The sequence below is a fragment of the Ranitomeya imitator genome, chromosome 2 (genome assembly GCF_032444005.1).
Source record: "Ranitomeya imitator isolate aRanImi1 chromosome 2, aRanImi1.pri, whole genome shotgun sequence".
Taxonomy (NCBI): Eukaryota; Metazoa; Chordata; class Amphibia; order Anura; family Dendrobatidae; genus Ranitomeya; species Ranitomeya imitator.
The window spans coordinates 483,943,760-483,965,393 of NC_091283.1; the positions used below are offsets into that span (position 1 = coordinate 483,943,760).

General features: G+C 44.8%; 1 protein-coding gene across 1 annotated transcript in view; it reads left to right on the forward strand.

Annotated features, from left to right (window-relative positions):
* Window positions 1-21,634, forward strand: part of FMNL1 (formin like 1) — a 97,619-nt gene that overhangs the window by 36,295 nt on the left and 39,690 nt on the right. Inside the window, exon 4 of the mRNA XM_069751374.1 lies at window positions 910-986. Coding sequence (XP_069607475.1) covers window positions 910-986 — 77 coding nt within the window. The remainder of the gene's footprint in view (window positions 1-909; window positions 987-21,634) is intronic.

The following is a 21,634-nucleotide window of genomic DNA, read 5'->3' on the forward strand; positions in this document are numbered from 1 at the left end:
AAGAGATTGAAGCCCTACAGTAAAAGATGACCATGGCTTCTTCTTTAATGTTGGGGCAGTTTGCGACCTTCCTTGCCCTCTCACTTTAGGGAAGTTATTGGTTTATGATCTGTCAAAGGTAGCCCTCATTATATATAGCCAGCTGGTTCCTGCAATAGTATATCCTTCTATGACACTATAGAAGCATGAAAAAGCAAGCTTTGATTACAGTAATAGGAACACCTCATATTTTCCACATATGTAGCAAAGGTGAATCTGGCATTTAAGGTACTGTGAAAACCTACTGCACAATCTAAGCTCCGAGAGTTAAGGATAACCTCTCACTTTGACCATGGTCCATATTATGGGTCAGAAGGAGCTGAGCAGATTGTTCTATGGGTTTGTGGGAAATTATATGGTATAACTTTTATTTTATTCACATAAATTCCTACTTGTTCTGGGCTTAGAACTCAAGTGGGTGGTCTTGCTCAGTGATTTGCAACCTTCATCTGAATGTGCACACCGATTTAGCTCTCACATATTGATTAGGACTGCTACATGATTAAATAGCAGGGACAAAAATATAATGCATGGTATAATGAATTCTATCCCATAAATCGATTTATTAACTTAATCTGCTCCTCCAGCATTATACTAGTTGGGTAGGAGCTGAGCTGCATTTCTTGGCAATGGCCTTTACCCTGGCAATGGCCTTGTGGTGAGCCAAGTGGAGCTGTTCTGGCCACCTGAGCTTAAAACGGCTATTAGTTGGGGTTGCGGGATGGTGACACCTACCACTCTGATATTGATGACATAGGTAATCAAAATCATAAGCTCAGATAATTTCATTATTACATAATCCTTTTGGACAGCCCATTACTTTACTCAGTAATTGGATAAATTGAAATTTGTATAATTTGTTTATTTTAGTTTAAGAGGAAAGACCGGGAAGAATCCACCAAAGTTCTTCGAGAACTGGAGATCTCCCTGAGGACCAATCACATTGGGTGAGTTTTCATGTTGCAATTTTTAATTAGTAGACTAATATGATTTGTTTTATCCGTTCACTTTCTCTTATTACAGACATTATATTGGCATTGCTTATATAGCGCCATTATATTCTCATTATCGTCGCTGCCCCTGATGGGGCTCACTATCTAAATTCCCTATCAGTATGTCTTTGGAATGTGGGAGGAAACTGGAGTACCCGGAGGAAACCCACACAAATGCGGGGAGAACATACAAACTCCTTGCAGATGTTGTCCTGGGTGGGATTTGAACCCAGGACCCAAGCATTGCAAGGCTGCTGTGCTAACCACTGCGCCACCATGCTAATCACTGAGCCATCGTGCTGTATGAGATCATAAATCCTACAAATGATGTACTACACTTCAAAATAGTAAAAAATATATTATTTATTGGGATTATTAAAAAGACATATATCACATTCAAAAGCATGTATGCCAGGAAGATTCAAAACCTATAAGTAGACTAATAAGGGTATAATAGAATGCCAGATCATATAATTAATGATGAATAAATTATGCTGAGTTATACAGAAAATAACATATGCTCAATTTATCACTTTACACTGTAGGTGCAGGAATGCACATCTATAAATTACTGCACCCCGACACGCGTTTCGCACATTGCTTTCTCAACTGTGTGAGATTGGTCAATATTATTTTTTCCTCCAGAACCCGTGTCGTTCTTGTTTGCAGACTGTGTCTAGTATTGCAGCTCCGGCCCATTCAAGTAAAAACTGTAAAACCAGTATAAACCCAACTTAATAAGAACAGCGCCATTTTTGAAGGGGAAAAAGGGCAAATCATTTTTATTCTAAACCACATTTAAACTCCATAATTAATCTTTAGAATGAATCAATGGTTTATTTCATTATGATGCATCTTAAAGCCAGTCCTGTCAAGTAGAAGTGGGAAAATCTTTGTTACAGAATGGAGAGCATCAGTAAGCAGCTGCTGACTGATTTCTATAACCAACTGAAAGCCAGGACTTATAATTGTGAGTTAGTGTACGCTGTGCATAATGAACTGATCCATCAGGAAACACAGCAGATGGGAACTGCTATGTGTTAACCCAGCCTTAAAGGGAATCTGTCACCAGGTTTTTGTTAGCCCATTGGAGAGCAACATGATGTAGGGGCAGAGACTCTGATTCCAGCAATGTGTCACTTACTGGGTTGCCTGCTGTAGTTTTGTAAAAAAAAAAAAAATCACTAATTTATCTGCTGCTGAGCTCTGTATAACCCCGCCCCCACCAATGATTGGCAGTTTTCTGTGTACTCTATGCATAGGCAGAAAGCTGTTAATCAGTGGTGGAGGCAGGGTTATACACAGCTCATGAATATGGAGGACTAAGTGGCAGCAGGTTTACAAGTCCTCTAGTGATAATCTCCTGCTGATAAAGCAATAATTTTATCAAAACTACAGCAATCAACCCAGTAAGTGATACTTCACTTGAATCAGAGTCTCTGCCCGTACATCATGCTACTTTCAGATTAAGAGGCAAAAATCTGATGACAGATTTCCTTTAAAGGTGTTGTGCAATAGTGATGGCACGATTGTAACACACGTCACCGCTGCAGCCAGTCACTCATCTTAGCAGTTCAGCCAATGTATATGGCACATTCCGCTGAGCTCAGGGATTGGCAGCATCAGTGACGTGCACTGTAGTTCTGACATCACCAATGTACATGGAGACCAGAGTATCGGCAGAGAGCCAACACTGGAGTCGGGGAGGGCGATTACTAGCTGATTTTGCTATTTTAACACTACTCTGGTCAAGAAAAGCCAGAATTCTCTATGTGGAACACCCCTATATCCCCTTAATCTGGAACATCACACTTGTGGCAGGTGTGCTGCCATTTTTGGATTCCGGACATTTGTTTAGTTCTATTAGCCAGAGTAAAAAGTTGCTGTAAAGAGTGTATTTCGTTCTGTCGGACCCGACACATCCCTGCATTAAACTGACAAGCTGTTGATTTTACTCAGTAGCATGTAATGCCTAATTTCTCCTGTGGCGGCGCTGCAGGAAAATGGAATACTTGCTGCCTGGTTCCCCTGCAGATTACAGCTGACCACTGGTGGTGCCAGCATTGAGACACTATATGGACAAGTGATCGCAAAAAAAAATATAGCCCCTTAGAGTAAGAAGAACTCTAGAACTAGAGCAGGTATTATCTGTTTGAAGATGTAAGTAACAGATGAGTAACTTCCAGAAACAAGTTATCTGCTTATTACTTCTATTTTCGGCGTTTTACCACATTGGGTTATCACGCAGACATCCTTTCAGTGAGCGAATGTTATAGAACCTTAAAATAAGGATTATTAAAAAAATGATCTATACCGAAGGGGAAGTCGATGTACATGTGGTCTGAGTCTGACTTCTATCATTTGTGAATTCTGTATGTCCAATAAAAAGGAAACATTTAGTCATTTTGTTTTTTATTTTATATCCATAATTTGGATGATTTTTAAATGATTTACAACCAGTCTTTACTTAAAGGGTTATTTCTGGGACTTAAATATGGACTCAATATGCTAATGATAGGTCATGAATATTAGATTGATTAGGGTCCTATTCCCAGAAACTCCTAAAATCAACGTATTGAAGGGGTCATGGTGCACCAGAAGTGCCGCAGCTCCGTCCATTGACCATGAATGTTACGACTTGATCTTTCCCATGCGCGTAGAAGTTGCAGTACCACTAATGGCCACTACACACTGCACACAGCTTTATCACTTCCAGTGCACCGTGGTCCTATTGGTAGGGTTGTCGGTAGCCAGACACCCACCAATCTGATATTGATAACTAATCCTAAACGAATGTTCCAGCTTCAGAAAACCCTGGTCACCTAGCCGTGGTTTGTTTAAAAAAATCTTTACTAACCCTCCCCAGGTCCAACAATGCGTCTCTGCTGCTGCTCCCAGTGTCTGTCATCATCTGCTAGTTGTCAGTGCTGCCGCTAAGAACTTGTGCTGTCAGTGCAGGCAGAGCCGCTGGGCTCACTGATTGGCTGCAACGCTGCTGGCAATGACAGACCCCGAAAGCAGCAGTGGAGACTCTGCGCTGGACCCAGGGACTTTGACTAAAGAAAAAGCCACTTTTTTATTTTGCTTTTTAAACAAACTGTAGTGGGGAACAGGGATTTTCCAAAACAGACAAAACCCTTTAGGCTACGTTCACACAATACGCTTTTGGTGAGTTTTTGATATTGCAGATTTTCTGCACCCATTAAAGGGGTTGTCCACTACTTTCAATTAACCCCCCAAAGAATCCCACCGGGGCCCCTAATGAATTGTGCAAATACCTTATCTTGCCGTTTTCGCCTGTGAGCGGCGCTATGCTGGCGGCTGAGTCCGGGTCACGTGACCCCCAGGCTGCAGCCGCTGCTTATTTCCGCCGACGTCACGTCAATTTCCATACTCTGGAAATTGACGTGACGTCAGGAGCAGGCGTGACCCAGCCTCCACAGACAGTGGTCACTCATCAAGAGTGACTGGGCTGTGGGCGGGGCTGGGGGCTGCCTGCGGGGCTGTGCTGGGGGCTGTGCTGACTCTGTTGGGATGATTGTGTGGAAGCCGGGGTCTGCGTGCCGGTGCCGGTATGTGCGGTCCGGCGCCGGTATGTGCGGTCCGGCGCCAGGGGTCTGAGTGCCGGCGCCGGTATGTGTGTGCCGGCGCCGGGGGTTGTTGTTGTTGTTGTTGTTGTGTGTGTGCGTGTAGGCATCGTCCGATGGGACTACAAGTCCCATCGGGCTCTGCCTGCTACACTGACAGTGAGTGACACATTAGCCAATGATGGGACAGTAGTAGTCCCATCATCAGGCTAATGTGTTGAATGTAATAAAAAACACATACAGTACATACATACATACATACAACACACACCATGTGACATGCACCATGCGACGACATGCACCATGCGACGCCATGCGCCATGCGACATGCACGATGCGGCAACATGCACAATGCGGCAACATGCACCATGCGATGACATACACCATGCGGCGACGTGCACCATGCGGCGACATGCACCATGCGACATGCACGATGCGGCAACATGCACAATGCGGCAACATGCACCATGCGATGACATACACCATGCGGCGACGTGCACCATGCGGCGACATGCACCATGCGACGATATGCACCATGCGGCGACATGCACCATGCGACGACATGCGACATGCAACGACATGCACCATGCGACGACATGCACCATGCGACGACATGCACCATGCGACGACATGCGACATGCACCATGCGACGACATGCACCATGCGATGACATGCAACATGCACCATGCGATGACATGCACCATGCGACGACATGCGACATGCACCATGCAACGACATGCACCATGTGACGACATGCGACATGCACCATGCGATGACATGCACCATGCGACGACATGCACCAAGCGACAACATGTGACATGCACCATGCGACGACATGCAACATGCACCATGCGACGACATGCACCATGCGATGACATGCGACATGCACCATGCGGCAACATGCACAATGCGACGGCATGCACCATGCGATGACATGCGACATGCACCATGCGGCAACATGCACCATGCGACGACATGCGACATGCACCAGGCGGCGACATGCACCATGTGACGACATGCGACATGCACCATGCGACGACATGCGACATGCACCATGCGACGACATGCACCATGCGACGACATGCACCAGGCGGCAACATGCACCATGCGACAACATGCGGCACGCACCATGCGGCGACATGCACCATGCGGCGACATGCACCATGTGACGACATGCGACATGCACCATGCAACGACATGCGACATGCACCATGCGACGACTGATGACATGCACCATGCGACGACTGACGACATGCACCATGTGACGACTTGCACCATGCGACGACATGCGACATGCACCATGCGACAACATGCGACATGCGTCAATGGACATGCGACAACATGCGACATGGGACATGCGACATACAGTACATATACAGTACATACATACATACATCAGACATACAGTACATATAACATAGATTACATACTCACCATCACTTGTCACTTTGTTCCCCGAAGCCATTGTCACCTGTAAAAAATACTGATCCACAGAAATCCAATTAAAACGAGTGTCCCACAACGATCTCCTGTGGAGAGCAGGAGCATCAGCTGATGTTGACTGCTCTCAGGGGCTCCAGGAATACAATGATGGAAGGTATCCTTCCACAATGTATTCCTCACAATGTATTCCTACGCCCCTGTGAGAAAATAGTCCCTAGTCTCACTTTATGCCATTGCTGTGTGAGAAATTTTCCCATGCAGCAATTGCCATAAAGTGAGACCAGTGAACTATAGTAACCTCAGTGATGCACTGCAGGAGCCATTGTCTCCTGTCAGTGTGTCACTGAAGGTCCTGTAGAGCAGTGACATCACTCGATGTCACTGTTCTACAGGGGAAATCGTCGTGGGGCACTCGTTATTAATTGGACTACGACGGACAGGTAGTATACGGTTTATTATTTTATGTTTTTTGCAGGCGCTGAAGTATGGTAAGTATGGTGAAATTAAGAATAATAAAATACTTTTTTCTGGCTGCGCCATTTCTGGGGCTGTTGCGGACTGGTATTTGTAGCGGGGGGGAGGGGAATTTCCATATCCATGGCCCCTCTCTAGGCTATGAATATCAGCCCGCAGCTGTCTGCGTAGCCTTTCTGGCTATAAAATACAGGGGGACCCCACGTCATTTTTTTGGGGGGTCCCCCTCTTTTAATAGCCAGTAAAGGCTACGCAGACAGCTGCGGGCTGATATTCATAGCAGGCTACAAATATTGGCGCCTGGCCGTCGGCTTTCCCCTTCTGGCGCAGAAAATTGCGCGGGAGCCCACGCCGTTTTTTCTGCTTTTTTTTTTTTTTAATTCAACGCTCATTAAGGCCTCTTTCACTCTTGCGTCGGTACGGGTCCGTCGCTATGTGTCAGGCCGACGTACCGACGCACGTTGTGAAATTTGTGCACGACGTGGGCAGCGGATGCAGTTTTTCAACGCATCCGCTGACCATTCTGAAGTGCGGGGAGGAGGGGGTGGAGTTTCTGCCGCGCATCCGCGGTAGAAAAATGCAGGCGCAACAGCCAAAAAAGCGTTCACTTGAACGTTTTTTCGTGCCGACGGTCCGCCAAAACACGACGGATCCATAGCACAATGGACGCGACGTGTGGCCATCCATCGTGATCTGTCGCTAATACAAGTCTATGGGTAAAACGCATCCTGCGAGCACATTTGCAGGATCCGCTTTTTCCACCGGATCATTTTTTTCTGCCGGATCCGTTTTTTCCACCGGATCTGTTTTTACCCACCGGATCGTTTTTTCCGCCAGATCCATTTTTTCCACTAGATCCGTTTTTTTTCCGCCTGATCATTTTTTCCGCCGGATCGTTTTTTCCGCCAGGTCCGTTTTTACCCACCGGAACTTTTTTTCCCGCCAGATCCGTTTTTTTCCACCAGATCCGTTTTTTTCCGGTAGATCGTTATTTTCCGCCAGATCCGTTTTTACCCACCGGATCGTTTTTTTCCACCAGATCCGTTTTTTTCCACCAGATCCGTTTTTTTCCGCCGGATCCGTTTTTTTTTCACCAGATCGTTTTTTTTTCCGCCAGATCCGTTTTTTCTCATAGAGATGTATTAGCGCAGGATTGCGCCTGATGGCCACACGTTTCATACGTTTTTTGCAGGATCTGTCAAAAAAGCTGTTTCTGCCGGATGGAAAACACATACAGAGGAACGTTTTTTCTGTCCATCGAAAAACTGCACAGCGACGGATCTAGCAAAAAATGGATGAAATGTGTGGCCATCAGGCGCACTCCGGCGCTAATACAACTCTATGAGAAAAAAACGGATCTGGTGGAAAAAAACGATCCGGTGGAAAAAAACGGATCCGGCGGAAAAAAAAGATCCGGCGGAAAAAAACGGATCCTGCAAATGTGCTCGCAGGATGTGTTTTGTACCCATAGACTTGTATTAGCGACAGATCGCGACGGATGGCCACACGTCGCGTCCGTCGTGCAACGGATCTGTCGTGTTTTGGCAGACTGTCGGCACGAAAAAAACGTTCAAGTAAACGTTTATTTGGCCGTCGCGCCCACTATTTTCTACCGCGCATGCGCGGCAGAAACTCCGCCCCCTCCTCCCCGGACTTCAGAATGGGCAGCGGATGCGTTGAAAAACTGCATCCGCTGCCCACGTCGTGCACAAATTTCACAACGTGCATTGGTACGTCGGCCCGACGCATAGCGACGGACCCGTAGCGACGCAAGAGTGAAAGAGGCCTTAATGAGCGTTGAATTTAAAAAAAAAAAAGCGGAAAAAAACGGCGTGGGCTCCCACGCAATTTTCTGCGCCAGAGGGGGAAAGCCGACGGCCGGGGGCCAATATTTGTGGCCTGCTATGAACACCAGCCCGCAGCTGTCTGCGTAGCCATTACTGGCTATTAAAATAGGGGGACCCCCCCAAAAAATGACGTGGGGTCCCCTATATTTTATAGCCAGAAAGGCTATGCAGACAGCTGCGGGCTGATATTCATAGCCTAGAGAGGGGCCATGGATATTGCCCCCCCCCCCCCGGCTACAAATACCAGTCCGCAGCCGCCCCAGAAATAGCGCATCTGTAAGATGCGCTAATTCCGGCACTTAGCCCCTCTCTTCCCACTCCCGGGTAGCGGTGGGATATGGGGTAATAAGGGATTAATGTCACCTTGCTATTGTAAGGTGACATTGAGCCGGGTTAATAATGGAGTGGCGTCAATAAGACGCCTATCCATTATTAATCCTAGAGTAGTGCAAGAGTTAAAAACAAAATAAAGACACAGCCAGAAAAAAGTATTTTATTATTCTTAATTTCACCATACTTACCATACTTCAGCGCCTGCAAAAAACGTAAAATAATAAACCGTATACTACCTGTCCGCCGTTGTCCAATTAATAACGAGTGTCCCACGACAATCTCCCCTATAGAACAGTGACATCGGGTGATGTCACTGCTCTATAGGACCCTCAGTGACACACTGACAGGAGACAATGGCTCCTGCAGTGCATCACTGAGGTTACTAAAGTTCAAAGTCTCACTTTACGGCAATTGCTGCGTGGGAAAATTTCTCATGCAGCAATGCCATAAGTGAGGCTAGGGACTATTTTTTTCACAGCAGCGGAGGAATCCCTTCCTCCCGTAATTGTGATTCTGGGGCCCCTGGAGAGCAGTTGCAACATCTGTTGCTGCTGTTCTCCACGGGAGATCGTCGTGGGACACTCGTGGATTTCTGCGGACAGGGAGTATATTGGTTGTTTGTTTTTTTCACCTTTTTTTTACAGATGACACTGGCTTCGGGGATCAAAATGACAAGTAATGATGAGTATGAACTCTATGTTTAATGTACTGTATGTCATGTGTGTACTGTATGGAGTATGTATGGAGTATGTATGGAGTATTTTTTTTTTCATTCAACATATTAGCCGGATGATGGGTCTACTACTGTCCCATCATTGGCTAATGTGTCAAACACTGTCAGTGTAGTAGGCATCGTCCGATGGGACTTGTAGTCCCATCGGACGATGCCCACACTGAGACACCCCGCACAGAGACACGCCGCACGCCACAGAGACACCCCGCACGCCCCGCAGAGACCCCACCAGCCACACAGAGACCACGCCCGTCGCAGAGACACCCTGCAAGCCGCACAGAGACCCCGCACGCCGCATAGAGCCCCGGCACACACGCAGAGAGCCCCACGGTCACGCACAGACACCGCCCGCACACACACACCCAGTCTCTGCCCACGCACCGCCCAACACCGCCCACACTTCATTATACTGCATAACTGCACTATAGGAACTTCCGATTCCGATTTCCGATATCGCAAAAATATCGGAACTCGGTATTGTAATTCCGATACAGCGAATATCGGCCGATACCCGATATTTGCAGTATTGGAATGCTCAACACTAGTGATGACACAACAATCTGAAGCAGCCGTACACAAGCCTCCCGAAGAAGCAAATATTGCGAAACGTGCGTTGGAGCTACGTACTCAGCGAGCACCATACCCACATGAGTAAGCACTATATGTATCACCTAATTAGCACTATGCACTTTATCACAGCGTTAACACATGTTTCTGCCTAGTATTTTGCCATTTTGTTTTCAACTGTGAAACGCTGCGTAAATAAGATTTACTACATGTTGGCCAGATTGTAACGCATCGAGTACTCTAGAATATGTATGTAGTATATAACACAGCCCACGTAGTATATAACAAAGCCCACGTAGTATATTGCAATGTGGGCACCATATTCCTGTTTAAATTAAAAAGAAATAAAATAAAAAATAGTTATATACTCACCTTCCGGCGTCCCCCGCATCCAGGCCATGTCGTGACATTCCGTTGCCAGTAATGCCTTGCGGCCATAACACGTGATGATGTAGCGGTCTCGCGAGAACGCTACGTCATGTTCGGGCATTGCCGCAATGCATTATTTGGACCGGATCGTCGCGAGTAGTGTGAAAGGCTGGCGCGGAAGGTGAGAATATAATGTAATTTTTTTTTTTATCACTTTTAACATCATATGTTTTTATTATTGATGCTGCACAGGCAGCATCAATAGTAAAAAAATTGGGCACACTTAGACGATTAATGACAGCATTAAAGGACTGCGTTACACCGCGTTATGCCGCGGAGAAACGCAGTCCTAAAACGCTATGTGGGCGCTGACTGGAGGGGAGTATGGAGGGGGCACTGACTGGACGGAAGTAGTGGGGGGGCCAATTTGCGGCCGCACTGTGCCTGTATATGAGCACAAATAGTGTAAAATAAGAACACACATAATATATACATGCACACAAGTGTATGTAGATGGACATATATACCCACACATGTACTGTGTAATTTACATATCTAAGACATATACGCAGTGATATCTCTTTACAGAATATCATATATGTATACTAAACTATACTATGAAATAGATGAGAAAGAAAAAAAGCTCAAAGCTTGATCACAATGGTTGTGCAGTTCTTGGTGCTGCAGCTCGTGACCAAGATGTGACCTCTCCTCATCAGCCTGAACATAGAGGAGGGAGGGGTTTGGGTGTGTTTTGGAGTGGGTGTGCCAGGTGCCGAGTTACAGGCAAGTGCAATGGATAGTTTAGTGCAGACTTCTGACGGATAAACAGCAAAAACTTCTAACAGCATGATAAAAAAAAGATGATACTTGAGACCCTGATTCCAGTGATATGTCGCTTATTGGGCTGCTTAATGTATTTTTTTATAAAATCACTGTTTTATCAGCAGGAGATTATCACTAGATGATTAGTAAACTGCTGCCATATAATCCTCCATATTTATGAACTCTGTATAACTCCGCCCCCACCTCTTATTGGAAGCTTTCTGCCAATGCACAGCTTACACAGGAAGCGGGCAATCAGTGGTGTGGGCGGGGTTATACAGAGCTCAGCTTTCAAAGAAATGCTAGATTTTATCAAAAGGACAGCAAGCAGCCAATTAAGTAATACACCGCTGAAATCAGGGTCTTTGCCCCTACATTATGCTACTCTCAGATAAGGTAGCAAAAACCTGGTGACAGATTCCCTTTAAAGTCTCTGAAAACCCCTTTAAAGGGACTCTGTCACCTGAATTTGGCGGGACTGGTTTTGGGTCATATGGGCGGAGTTTTCGGGTGTTTGATTCACCCTTTCCTTACCTGCTGGCTGCATGCTGGCTGCAATATTGGATTGAAGTTCATTCTCAGTCCTCCGTAGTACACGCCTGCACAAGGCAAGATTACTTTGCGCAGGCGTGTACTATGGAGGACAGAGAATGAACTTCAATCCAATATTGCAGCCAGCATGCAGCCAGCAGGTAAGGAAAGGGTGAATCAAACACCCGTAAACTCCGCCCATATGACCCAAAACCAGTCCCGCCAAATTCAGGTGACAGGTTCCCTTTAAGGGGACTCTGTCAGCACAGAATGTCTATTCAAACCAAGTACAGGCTCTCGATGCTTCACAGTGAAGCCAGACATTTATATACACCTTCCCCCTGCTTGGTTTGCATCTATCGCCTTCTTTTTCTGGCTCAATGAAGCCAGAGCTGTCAATCAAGGAAAAAGGAGGGTGGCTATAGAAGGAAAACAAGCAGGTGAGCAGGTGGAAAAATGTATTTAAATTATTGGCCTCGTCATGATGCACAGAGAGGCGTAACTTAGTTTGAACAGTAGTTCTTTGCTCACAGAGTCCCTTTTAGGCCGGGATCACACGTGCGAGAAATACGTCCGAGTCTCGCATGGTAATCCCCGGCCCTGCACCCGACACTCAGGAGCGGAGCGTGCGGCCGCATAGCAATACATGGAGCTGCACGCTCCGCTCCAGAGTGTCGGGTGCAGGGCCGGGGATTACCATGCGAGACTCGGACGTATTTCTCGCACGTGTGATCCCGGCCTTAAAGGGACAATTCATCCTTTCCTAAGATATGGATACATATAAAAAGATAACATTGGATCTCAAACCACCGATGATTTCACTCAGTGAGTGGATTCTATAGATCAACCCCTTTGGCACTGTGCAGAGATTTCTATCCTAAAAATCTAACATTAACCCCTTTACCCCCAAGGGTGGTTTGCACGTTAATGACCGGGCCAATTTTTACAATTCTGACCACTGTCCCTTTATGAGGTTATAACTCTGGAACGCTTCAACGGATCCCAGTGATTCTGACATTGTTTTCTCGTGATATATTGTACTTCATGACAATGGTAAAAATTCTTTGATAGTACCTGCGTTTATTTGTGAAAAAAACGGAAATTTGGCAAAAATTATGAAAATTTCGCAATTTTCCAACTTTGAATTTTTATGCAATTAAATCACAGAGATATGTCACACAAAATACTTAATAAGTAACATTTCCCACATGTCTACTTTACATCAGCACAATTTTGGAACCAAAATTTTTTTTTGTTAGGGAGTTATAAGGGTTAAAAGTTGACCAGCAATTTCTCATTTCTACAACACCATTTTTTTTAGGGACCACATCTCATTTGAAGTCATTTTGAGGGGTCTATATGATAGAAAATACCCAAGTGTGACACCATTCTAAAAACTACACCCCTCAAGGTGCTCAAAACCACATTCAAGAAGTTTATTAACCCTTCTGGTGCTTCACAGGAATTTTTTGAATGTTTAAATAAAAATGAACATTTTACTTTTTTTCACAAAAAATTTAATTCAGCTCCAATTTGTTTTATTTTACCAAGGGTAACAGGAGAAAATGGACCCCAAACATTGTTGAACAATTTGTCCTGAGTACGCCAATACCCCACATGTGGGGGTAAACCACTGTTTGGGCGCATGGCAGAGCTCGGAAGCGAAGGAGCGCCATTTGACTTTTCAATGCAAAATTGACTGGAATTGAGATGGGATGCCATGTTTCGTTTGGAGAGCCCCTGAGGTGCCTAAACATTGAAACTCCCCACAAGTGACACCATTTTGGAAAGTAGACCCCTTAAGAAACTTATCTAGAGGTGTGGTGAGCACTTTGACCCACCAAGTGCTTCACAGAAGTTTATAATGTAGAACCGTAAAAATAAAAAATCATATTTTTTCACAAAAATTATCTTTTTGCCCCCAATTTTTTATTTTCCCAAGGGTAAGAGAAGAAATTGGACCCCAAAAGTTGTTGTACAATTTGTCCTGAGTACGCTGATAGCCCATATGTGGGGGTAAACCACTGTTTGGGCGGATGGGAGAGCTCGGAAGGGAAGGAGCGCCATTTGACTTTTCAATGCAAAATTGACAGGAATTGAGATGGGACGCCATGTTGCGTTTGAAGAGCCACTGATGTGCCTAAACATTAAAACCCCCTGCAAGTGACACCATTTTGGAAAGTAGACCCCCTAAGGAACTTATCTAGAGGTGTGGTGAGCACTTTGACCCACCAAGTGCTTCACAGAAGTTTATAATGCAGAGCCGTAAAAATAAAACAAAATTTTTTTCCCACAAAAATTATTTTTTTAGCCCCCAGTTTTGTATTTTCCCAAGGGTAACAGAAGAAGTTGGACCCCAAAATTTGTTGCCCAATTTGTCCTGTGTGCGATGATACACCATATGTGGGGGGAACCACTGTTTGGGCACATGGGAGGGCTCGGAAGGGAAGGAGTGCCATTTGAATGCAGACTTAGATGGAATGGTCTGCAGGTGTCACATTGCGTTTGCAGAGCCCCTAATGTACCTAAACAGTAGAAACCCCCAACAAGTGACACCATTTTGGAAAGTAGACCCCCTTAGGAACTTATCTAGATGTGTGCTGAGCGCTTTGACCCACCAAGGGCTTCACAGAAGTTTATAATGGAGAGCCGTAAAAATAAAACAAAAATTTTTTCCCACAAAAATTTTTTTTAGCCCCCAGTTTTGTATTTTCCCGAGGGTAAGAGGAGAAATTCGACCCCAAAAGTTGTTGTCCAATTTGTCCTGAGTGTGCTGATACCCCATATGTTGGGGGGAACCACCGTTTGAGCGCATGGCAGAGCTCGGAAGGGAAGGAGCGCCATTTGGAATGCAGACTTAGATGGAATGGTCTGCAGGCGTCACATTGCGTTTGCAGAACCCCTAATGTACCTAAACAGTAGAAACCCCCCACAAGTGACCCCATATTGGAAACTAGACCCCCCAGGGAACTAATCTAGATGTGTTGTGAGAACTTTGAACCCCCAAGAGTTTATAACGCAGAGCCGTGAAAATAAAAAATCTTTTTTTTCCCACAAAAATTATATTTAGCCCCCAGTTTTGTATTTTCCCAAGGGTAACAGGAGAAATTGGACCCCAAAAGTTGTTGTCCTATTTGTCCTGAGTACGCTGATACCCCATATGTTGGGGTAAACCCCTGTTTGGGCACACGGGAGAGCTCGGAAGGGAAGAAGCACTGTTTTACTTTTTCAACGCAGAATTGGCTGGAATTGAGATCGGACGCCATGTCGCGTTTGGAGAGCCCCTGATGTGCCTAAACAGTGGAAACCCCACAATTATAACTGAAACCCTAATCCAAACACACCCCTAACCCTAATCCCAACAGTAACCCTAACCACACCTCTAACCCTGACACACCCCTAACCCTAATCCCAACCCTATTCCCAACTGTAAATGTAATCTAAACCCTAACTGTAACTTTAGCCCCAACCCGAACCCTAACTTTAGCCCCAACCCAAACTGTAGCCCTAACCCTAGCCCTAACCCTAACCCTAGCCCTAACCCTAACCCTAGCCCTAACCCTAGCCCTAACCCTAGCCCTAGCCCTAACCCTAGCCCTAACCCTAATGGGAAAATGGAAATAAATATATTTTTTTAATTTTTCCCTAACTAAGGGGGTGATGAAGGGGGGTTTGATTTACTTTTATAGCGGGTTATTTAGCGGATTTTTATGATTGGCAGCCGTCACACACTGAAAGACGCTTTTTATTGCAAAAAATATTTTTTGCATTACCACATTTTGAGAGCTATAATTTTTCCATATTTTGGTCCACAGAGTCATGTGAGGTCTTGTTTTTTGCGGGACGAGTTGACGTTTTTATTAGTAACATTTTCGGGCACGTGACATTTTTTGATCGCTTTTTATTCCGATTTTTGTGAGGCAGAATGACCAAAAACCAGCTATTCATGAATTTCTTTTGGGGGAGGCGTTTATACCGTTCCGCGTTTGGTAAAATTGATAAAGCAGTTTTATTCTTCGGGTCAGTACGATTACAGCGACACCTCATTTATATCATTTTTTTATGTTTTGGCGCTTTTATACGATAAAAACTATTTTATAGAAAAAATAATTATTTTTGCATCGCTTTATTCTCAGGACTATAACTTTTTTATTTTTTTGCTGATGATGCTGTATGGCGGCTCGTTTTTTGCGGGACAAGATGACATTTTCAGCAGTACCATGGTTATTTATATCTGTCTTTTTGATCGCGTGTTATTCCACTTTTTGTTTGGCGGTATGATAATAAAGCGTTGTTTTTTGCCTCGTTTTTTTTTTTTTTCTTACGGTGTTTACTGAAGGGGTTAACTAGTGGGCCAGTTTTATAGGTCGGGCCGTTACGGACGCGGCGATACTAAATATATGTACTTTTATTGTGTTTTTTTTTTCATTTAGATAAAGAAATGTATTTATGGGAATAATATTTTTTTTTTTCATTAGTTTGGAATATTTTTTTTTTTTTTTTACACATTTGAAAAATTTTTTTTTTTACTTTTTTACTTTGTCCCAGGGGGGGACATCACAGATCGGTGATCTGACAGTTTGCACAGCACTCTGTCAGATCACCGATCTGTCTGAGAGCACTGCAGGCTTCACAGTGCCTGCTCTATCCCGTCCATGGTCATGGGGGCCCACCCCACCTCGACGGGATAGTACGTCCGATGTCAGAAAGGGGTTAAGCAAATGCCATTCAAGTCAATATCTATCACATTTTGAGAAACAGAAGTCTCTGAGTGGAGGCAAAGTGGTTTACAATCTATAGAATCCCTTCATTCTGGAAATAAGTGGTGACCTGAGATCACTGTGATATGATATGTCATAGAAACAGGAAAAGATTGTTTGGTCTGGATTTCCCCTTTAAAATACAGTATACAGCTCTGGCAAAAATTAAGAGACCACCACATCGCATCCCTGTCATGGGCCCAATCTCCAGACCTGAACCCCATTGAAAACCTCTGGAATATAATCAAGAGGATGATGGATAGTCACAAGCCATCAAACAAAGAAGAACTGCTTAAATGATGGTGTACAATGCTTAGTGAAAATAGGTTTAATCTAACCACATTGTGACTAATCTGCAGGATGAGACACTAAACTTTTTACTTGAAAAACGTTGATTTCTCTTGTACAAAATCATTACATGACATTTTTGAGCAGTACACACTGCTAAAGGGGTATTGCCAGCTCAGACATTTATGGCACATGTTGCATGCACGCCACTCAGTATAGAGAGGTAGTACAAAGGAACATGATTTTACTCAGAGCAACCATTAATCGAAGTCATACACAGTGGATGTGAGGTCACAGTCATCAGACATGCAGTTTGATTACACTGTCCCAGCAGAAGTTGATCACAGTTTTATTTAAGCTTTGTTCCAACACACTGAATAACTTTTCTTCATACAATGTCCATACACAGTGTAGTACATAATACTATCTGATGCAGTGAAGTGGGGGGGAGGAAGGGTGATGAGTCCAGTGCTGTAGCTCTCTCACCTTCTTATCTTGAGGCAACAAAGATTGCGCTTTGCTGTCCTGAATACTTTTATGATTTCAGCAGTCTCTTCTCTGAACAAGCTAGTCTCTATAGCATATCTCAGTCTAGTCTGACAGGACTCTTTCCCTGGCACAGCTTTCTCTTGGAGGTCCCTAACACATCAACAACTTTCCCAGAATCCCTTTGTGCTGACCTAACCATTCCCTGTATCCTCTAAAAACTTTACCCCTCTAGTTGCTGGTTGATTCTCAATCATAAATTCAGCTTCTACTTGTCACACAGATCTATTCATCTCAAGAATTGGATTACCTGTATCCACTTTCTGGCCACTTTGAATAGAGGGGTTGCCATGCACGCATTCATCTTTCCATTCATTTCTACTTTGGTGCTTGAAAGTTTGTGAACTTTTCAGTATTCTTCCTATTTCTGCATAAATTTGACTTAGGCTACGTTCACATTGGCGTTCCGCCAATGTGCGTCGTTGTTGCGCCGGCGACGCAGCGGCGAAGCAGCGGCGACGCGCCCCTATGTTTAACATAGGGGACGCGTGCGTTTTTAGGGTGGCGTTTTTCGACACTTGCGTCGTTTCCGACGCTAGCGTCGGACGCAAGAAAATGCAACAAGTTGCATTTTCTGTGCGTCCGATTTTGGTCAAAAAACGACGCACGCGTCGCAAAACGCGCGTGTTTTTGCGCGCGTTTGCGCGCGTTTTTTCGTGCGTCGCGCGTTGCGACGCCGACGCAGGGCGGCGCAACGCTAGTGTGAACGTAGCCTTACAACTACACTAGATTTGTACACACGTTCTATAAGAGGAAAATAAGAACAAAATGAAAAAAGGAGTCCAGAATATTAGACTTTGTCATTTTTTTATTTTCATGGAAAATCACAAGTCTGTTAGTGGGAGAAGTATGTGAACCTTTGCTTTCAGTATCTGGATCTGTGATCCCCTGAACAGCAATAACTGCATCTAAAAGTTTCCGATAATTGTTGATTGGTCTTGCACAAATAAATGCAAAAATATGGAAGATTCTGAAGGATTCACAAACCTTCAAGCTTGTGATTGGTAATCCAAAAAAATAGTCGCGCAACTGTTCTCAGTTAATTAAAGGGGAACTTTTATTATTTTTGTGTATGGGACTAAGCTTAAGAACTGATAGGCCTATCCTGTACAGCATCAAACTGTCCTAGCTCGGCTAACAATTCCCCTGCTTCATTTCTCCTCTGGTCCACAGAGCAGCACCTTTCTTCTGGTCTGCTCTGTTGATGGGGTGCAACTACAGATGTACTGCTGTTTGACAACCGACTCCCCGCAGTTAAGTAACTGGGAGTCATCTGTCAATCAGCATGACATTGGTAGAGACGTCCTGTTGACAGAGCAGCATGGAAGAGAAGATGCTGTTCTATCAAATTGACGTCAGTGGCAGATGAAAAATCTCCAGTAAGAATGGTCTGTGAAGGCTATGAGCCGGCAGAGATCCGCACTAGGCAGAACAGGCATGTGGTTAACAACTACCTGCATATTCATTCTTAGCCCCATACACAAAAATAATAAAAGTTCCAGACAACCCCTTTAAGTGGAGGGAGTTGTTTAGAACGGCCAACCCTCTAAACAATGCAGAAAAGAAATAGAGTTTGGATGACCCATGTTCTGAAGATAGATGAAGGCCCAAGAGATGATACTCTCATCTACTGTATCAGACATTGATGGCAAATACCTAAGATTGGAATACCCCCTTTAAATTATAAAATACTTTATATATGTGGCACCCCAGGGTCCTGGTCATCACAGTAATGTTGCTTTCCTCACGGGGAGAGTGATGCTACGTTTGGAGGCAAGAAAAGATAACTGTAACCAGGTACCACAAACATGCAACACATTCACACTCCAGGCCACCAGGGGGAGCTTTTGATCCTATTTACTAGGTGACTCCCCATATATATATAACTGGTAGTCTGTAGGGAAAGTTAGTGAGTCCCAGACAGCAGTCTGAAGAGGACAGAGGGTAACAGAGCAGTGTAGGCCACAGTGTTACAGCTCCTGGAAAGAGACATTTAGAAAGCAGAATTGATTGCAGTGAGCGTGCAGGAGAGGAAGCACAGGAGAAGATACCAGAGGGAGACCAGCCCCGAGCAGGCTGCCCTTTTCTGAGGCGCAGAAATCCGGTAGCTGGAACACCGAGGTTGTAAGGACCTCTACGCCTTACATCAGAGATCGGCAGGACAGCTGAACTTCAAGTTCCCTGTCCGACCCAACAGCTAGGAGGCACAGTGACACCTTTCAGAGCCGGGTCATCTAAGAGATCCTATAAACAGGCTCAAGTCACCAGTTATACGGGTTATGTCCTATCCTACCCGGGGGACAGAGAGAGAGAGATAACATCTGTGAGGACCTTATGTGAAGCTTCTAGCAGTAAGGGACTACACCACTACAGTGCAAAGGAAGGCTTCTATTTTCCACCTGGATAAGGGGACTCTGGACTTGCCTCCAAACCGGCCGGACTCTGCCTGCCCTGTGATCCAGTGTCCTGGACTGTGGCTGCTGAAGTCTTTAGTAAACGAGGTAAAGAGACTGCAAACCTGTGTCCTCGTTCCTTACTGCACCCCTCATCATTCTACCATCTTTACACTGGGAAGCCCTGGGGATACACTTCACCTGTGGGAAGGTACAGTGGGGCAAAAAAGTATTTAGTCAGTCAGCAATAGTGCAAGTTCTACCACTTAAAAAGATGAGAGGCGTCTGTAATTTACATCATAGGTAGACCTCAACTATGGGAGACAAACTGAGAAAAAAAAATCCAGAAAATCACATTGTCTGTTTTTTTAACATTTTATTTGCATATTATGGTGGAAAATAAGTATTTGATCAGAATCAAAATTTCATCTCAATACTTTGTAATATATCCTTTGTTGGAAATGACAGAGGTCAAACGTTTTCTGTAAGTCTTCACAAGGTTGCCACACACTGTTGTTGGTATGTTGGCCCATTCCTCCATGCAGATCTCCTCTAGAGCAGTGATGTTTTTGGCTTTTCGCTTGGCAACACGGACGTTCAACTCCCTCCAAAGGTTTTCTATAGGGTTGAGATCTGGAGACTGGCTAGGCCACTCCAGGACCTTGAAATGCTTCTTACGAAGCCACTCCTTCATTGCCCTGGCGGTGTGCTTTGGATCATTGTCATGTTGAAAGACCCAGCCACGTTTCATCTTCAATGCCCTTGCTGATGGAAGGAGGTTTGCATTCAAAATCTCACGATACATGGCCCCATTCATTCTTTCATGTACGCGGATCAGTCATCCTGGCCCCTTTGCAGAGAAACAGCCCCAAAGCATGATGTTTCCACCACCATGCTTTACAGTAGGTATGGTGTTTGATGGATGCAACTCAGTATTCTTTTTCCTCCAAACACGACAAGTTGTGTTTCTACCAAACAGTTCCAGTTTGGTTTCATCAGACCATAGGACATTCTCCCAAAACTCCTCTGGATCATCCAAATGCTCTCTAGCAAACTTCAGATGGGCCCGGACATGTACTGGCTTAAGCAGTGGGACACGTCTGGCACTGCAGGATCTGAGTCCATGGTGGCGTAGTGTGTTACTTATGGTAGGCCTTGTTACATTGGTCCCAGCTCTCTGCAGTTCATTCACTAGGTCCCCCCGCGTGGTTCTGGGATTTTTGCTCACCGTTCTTGTGATCATTCTGACCCCACGGGGTGGGATTTTGCGTGGAGCCCCAGATCGAGGGAGATTATCAGTGGTCTTGTATGTCTTCCATTTTCTAATTATTGCTCCCACTGTTGATTTCTTCACTCCAAGCTGGTTGGCTATTGCAGATTCAGTCTTCCCAGCCTGGTGCAAGGCTACAATTTTGTTTCTGGTGTCCTTTGACAGCTCTTTGGTCTTCACCATAGTGGAGTTTGGAGTCAGACTGTTTGAGGGTGTGCACAGGTGTCTTTTTATACTGATAACAAGTTTAAACAGGTGCCATTACTACAGGTAATGAGTGGAGGAAAGAGGAGACTCTTAAAGAAGAAGTTACAGGTCTGTGAGAGCCAGAAATCTTGATTGTTTGTTTCTGACCAAATACTTATTTTCCACCATAATATGCAAATAAAATGTTAAAAAAACAGACAATGTGATTTTCTGGATTTTTTTTTCTCAGTTTGTCTCCCATAGTTGAGGTCTACCTATGATGTAAATTACAGACGCCTCTCATCTTTTTAAGTGGTGGAACTTGCACTATTGCTGACTGACTAAATACTTTTTTGCCCCACTGTATACCATCTAGCTGCCATAACATCACCCCAGGGGACCCCTTAAAGCAGCGTCTGTCACCCTGACCGAATACCACAGGTGGCATCAC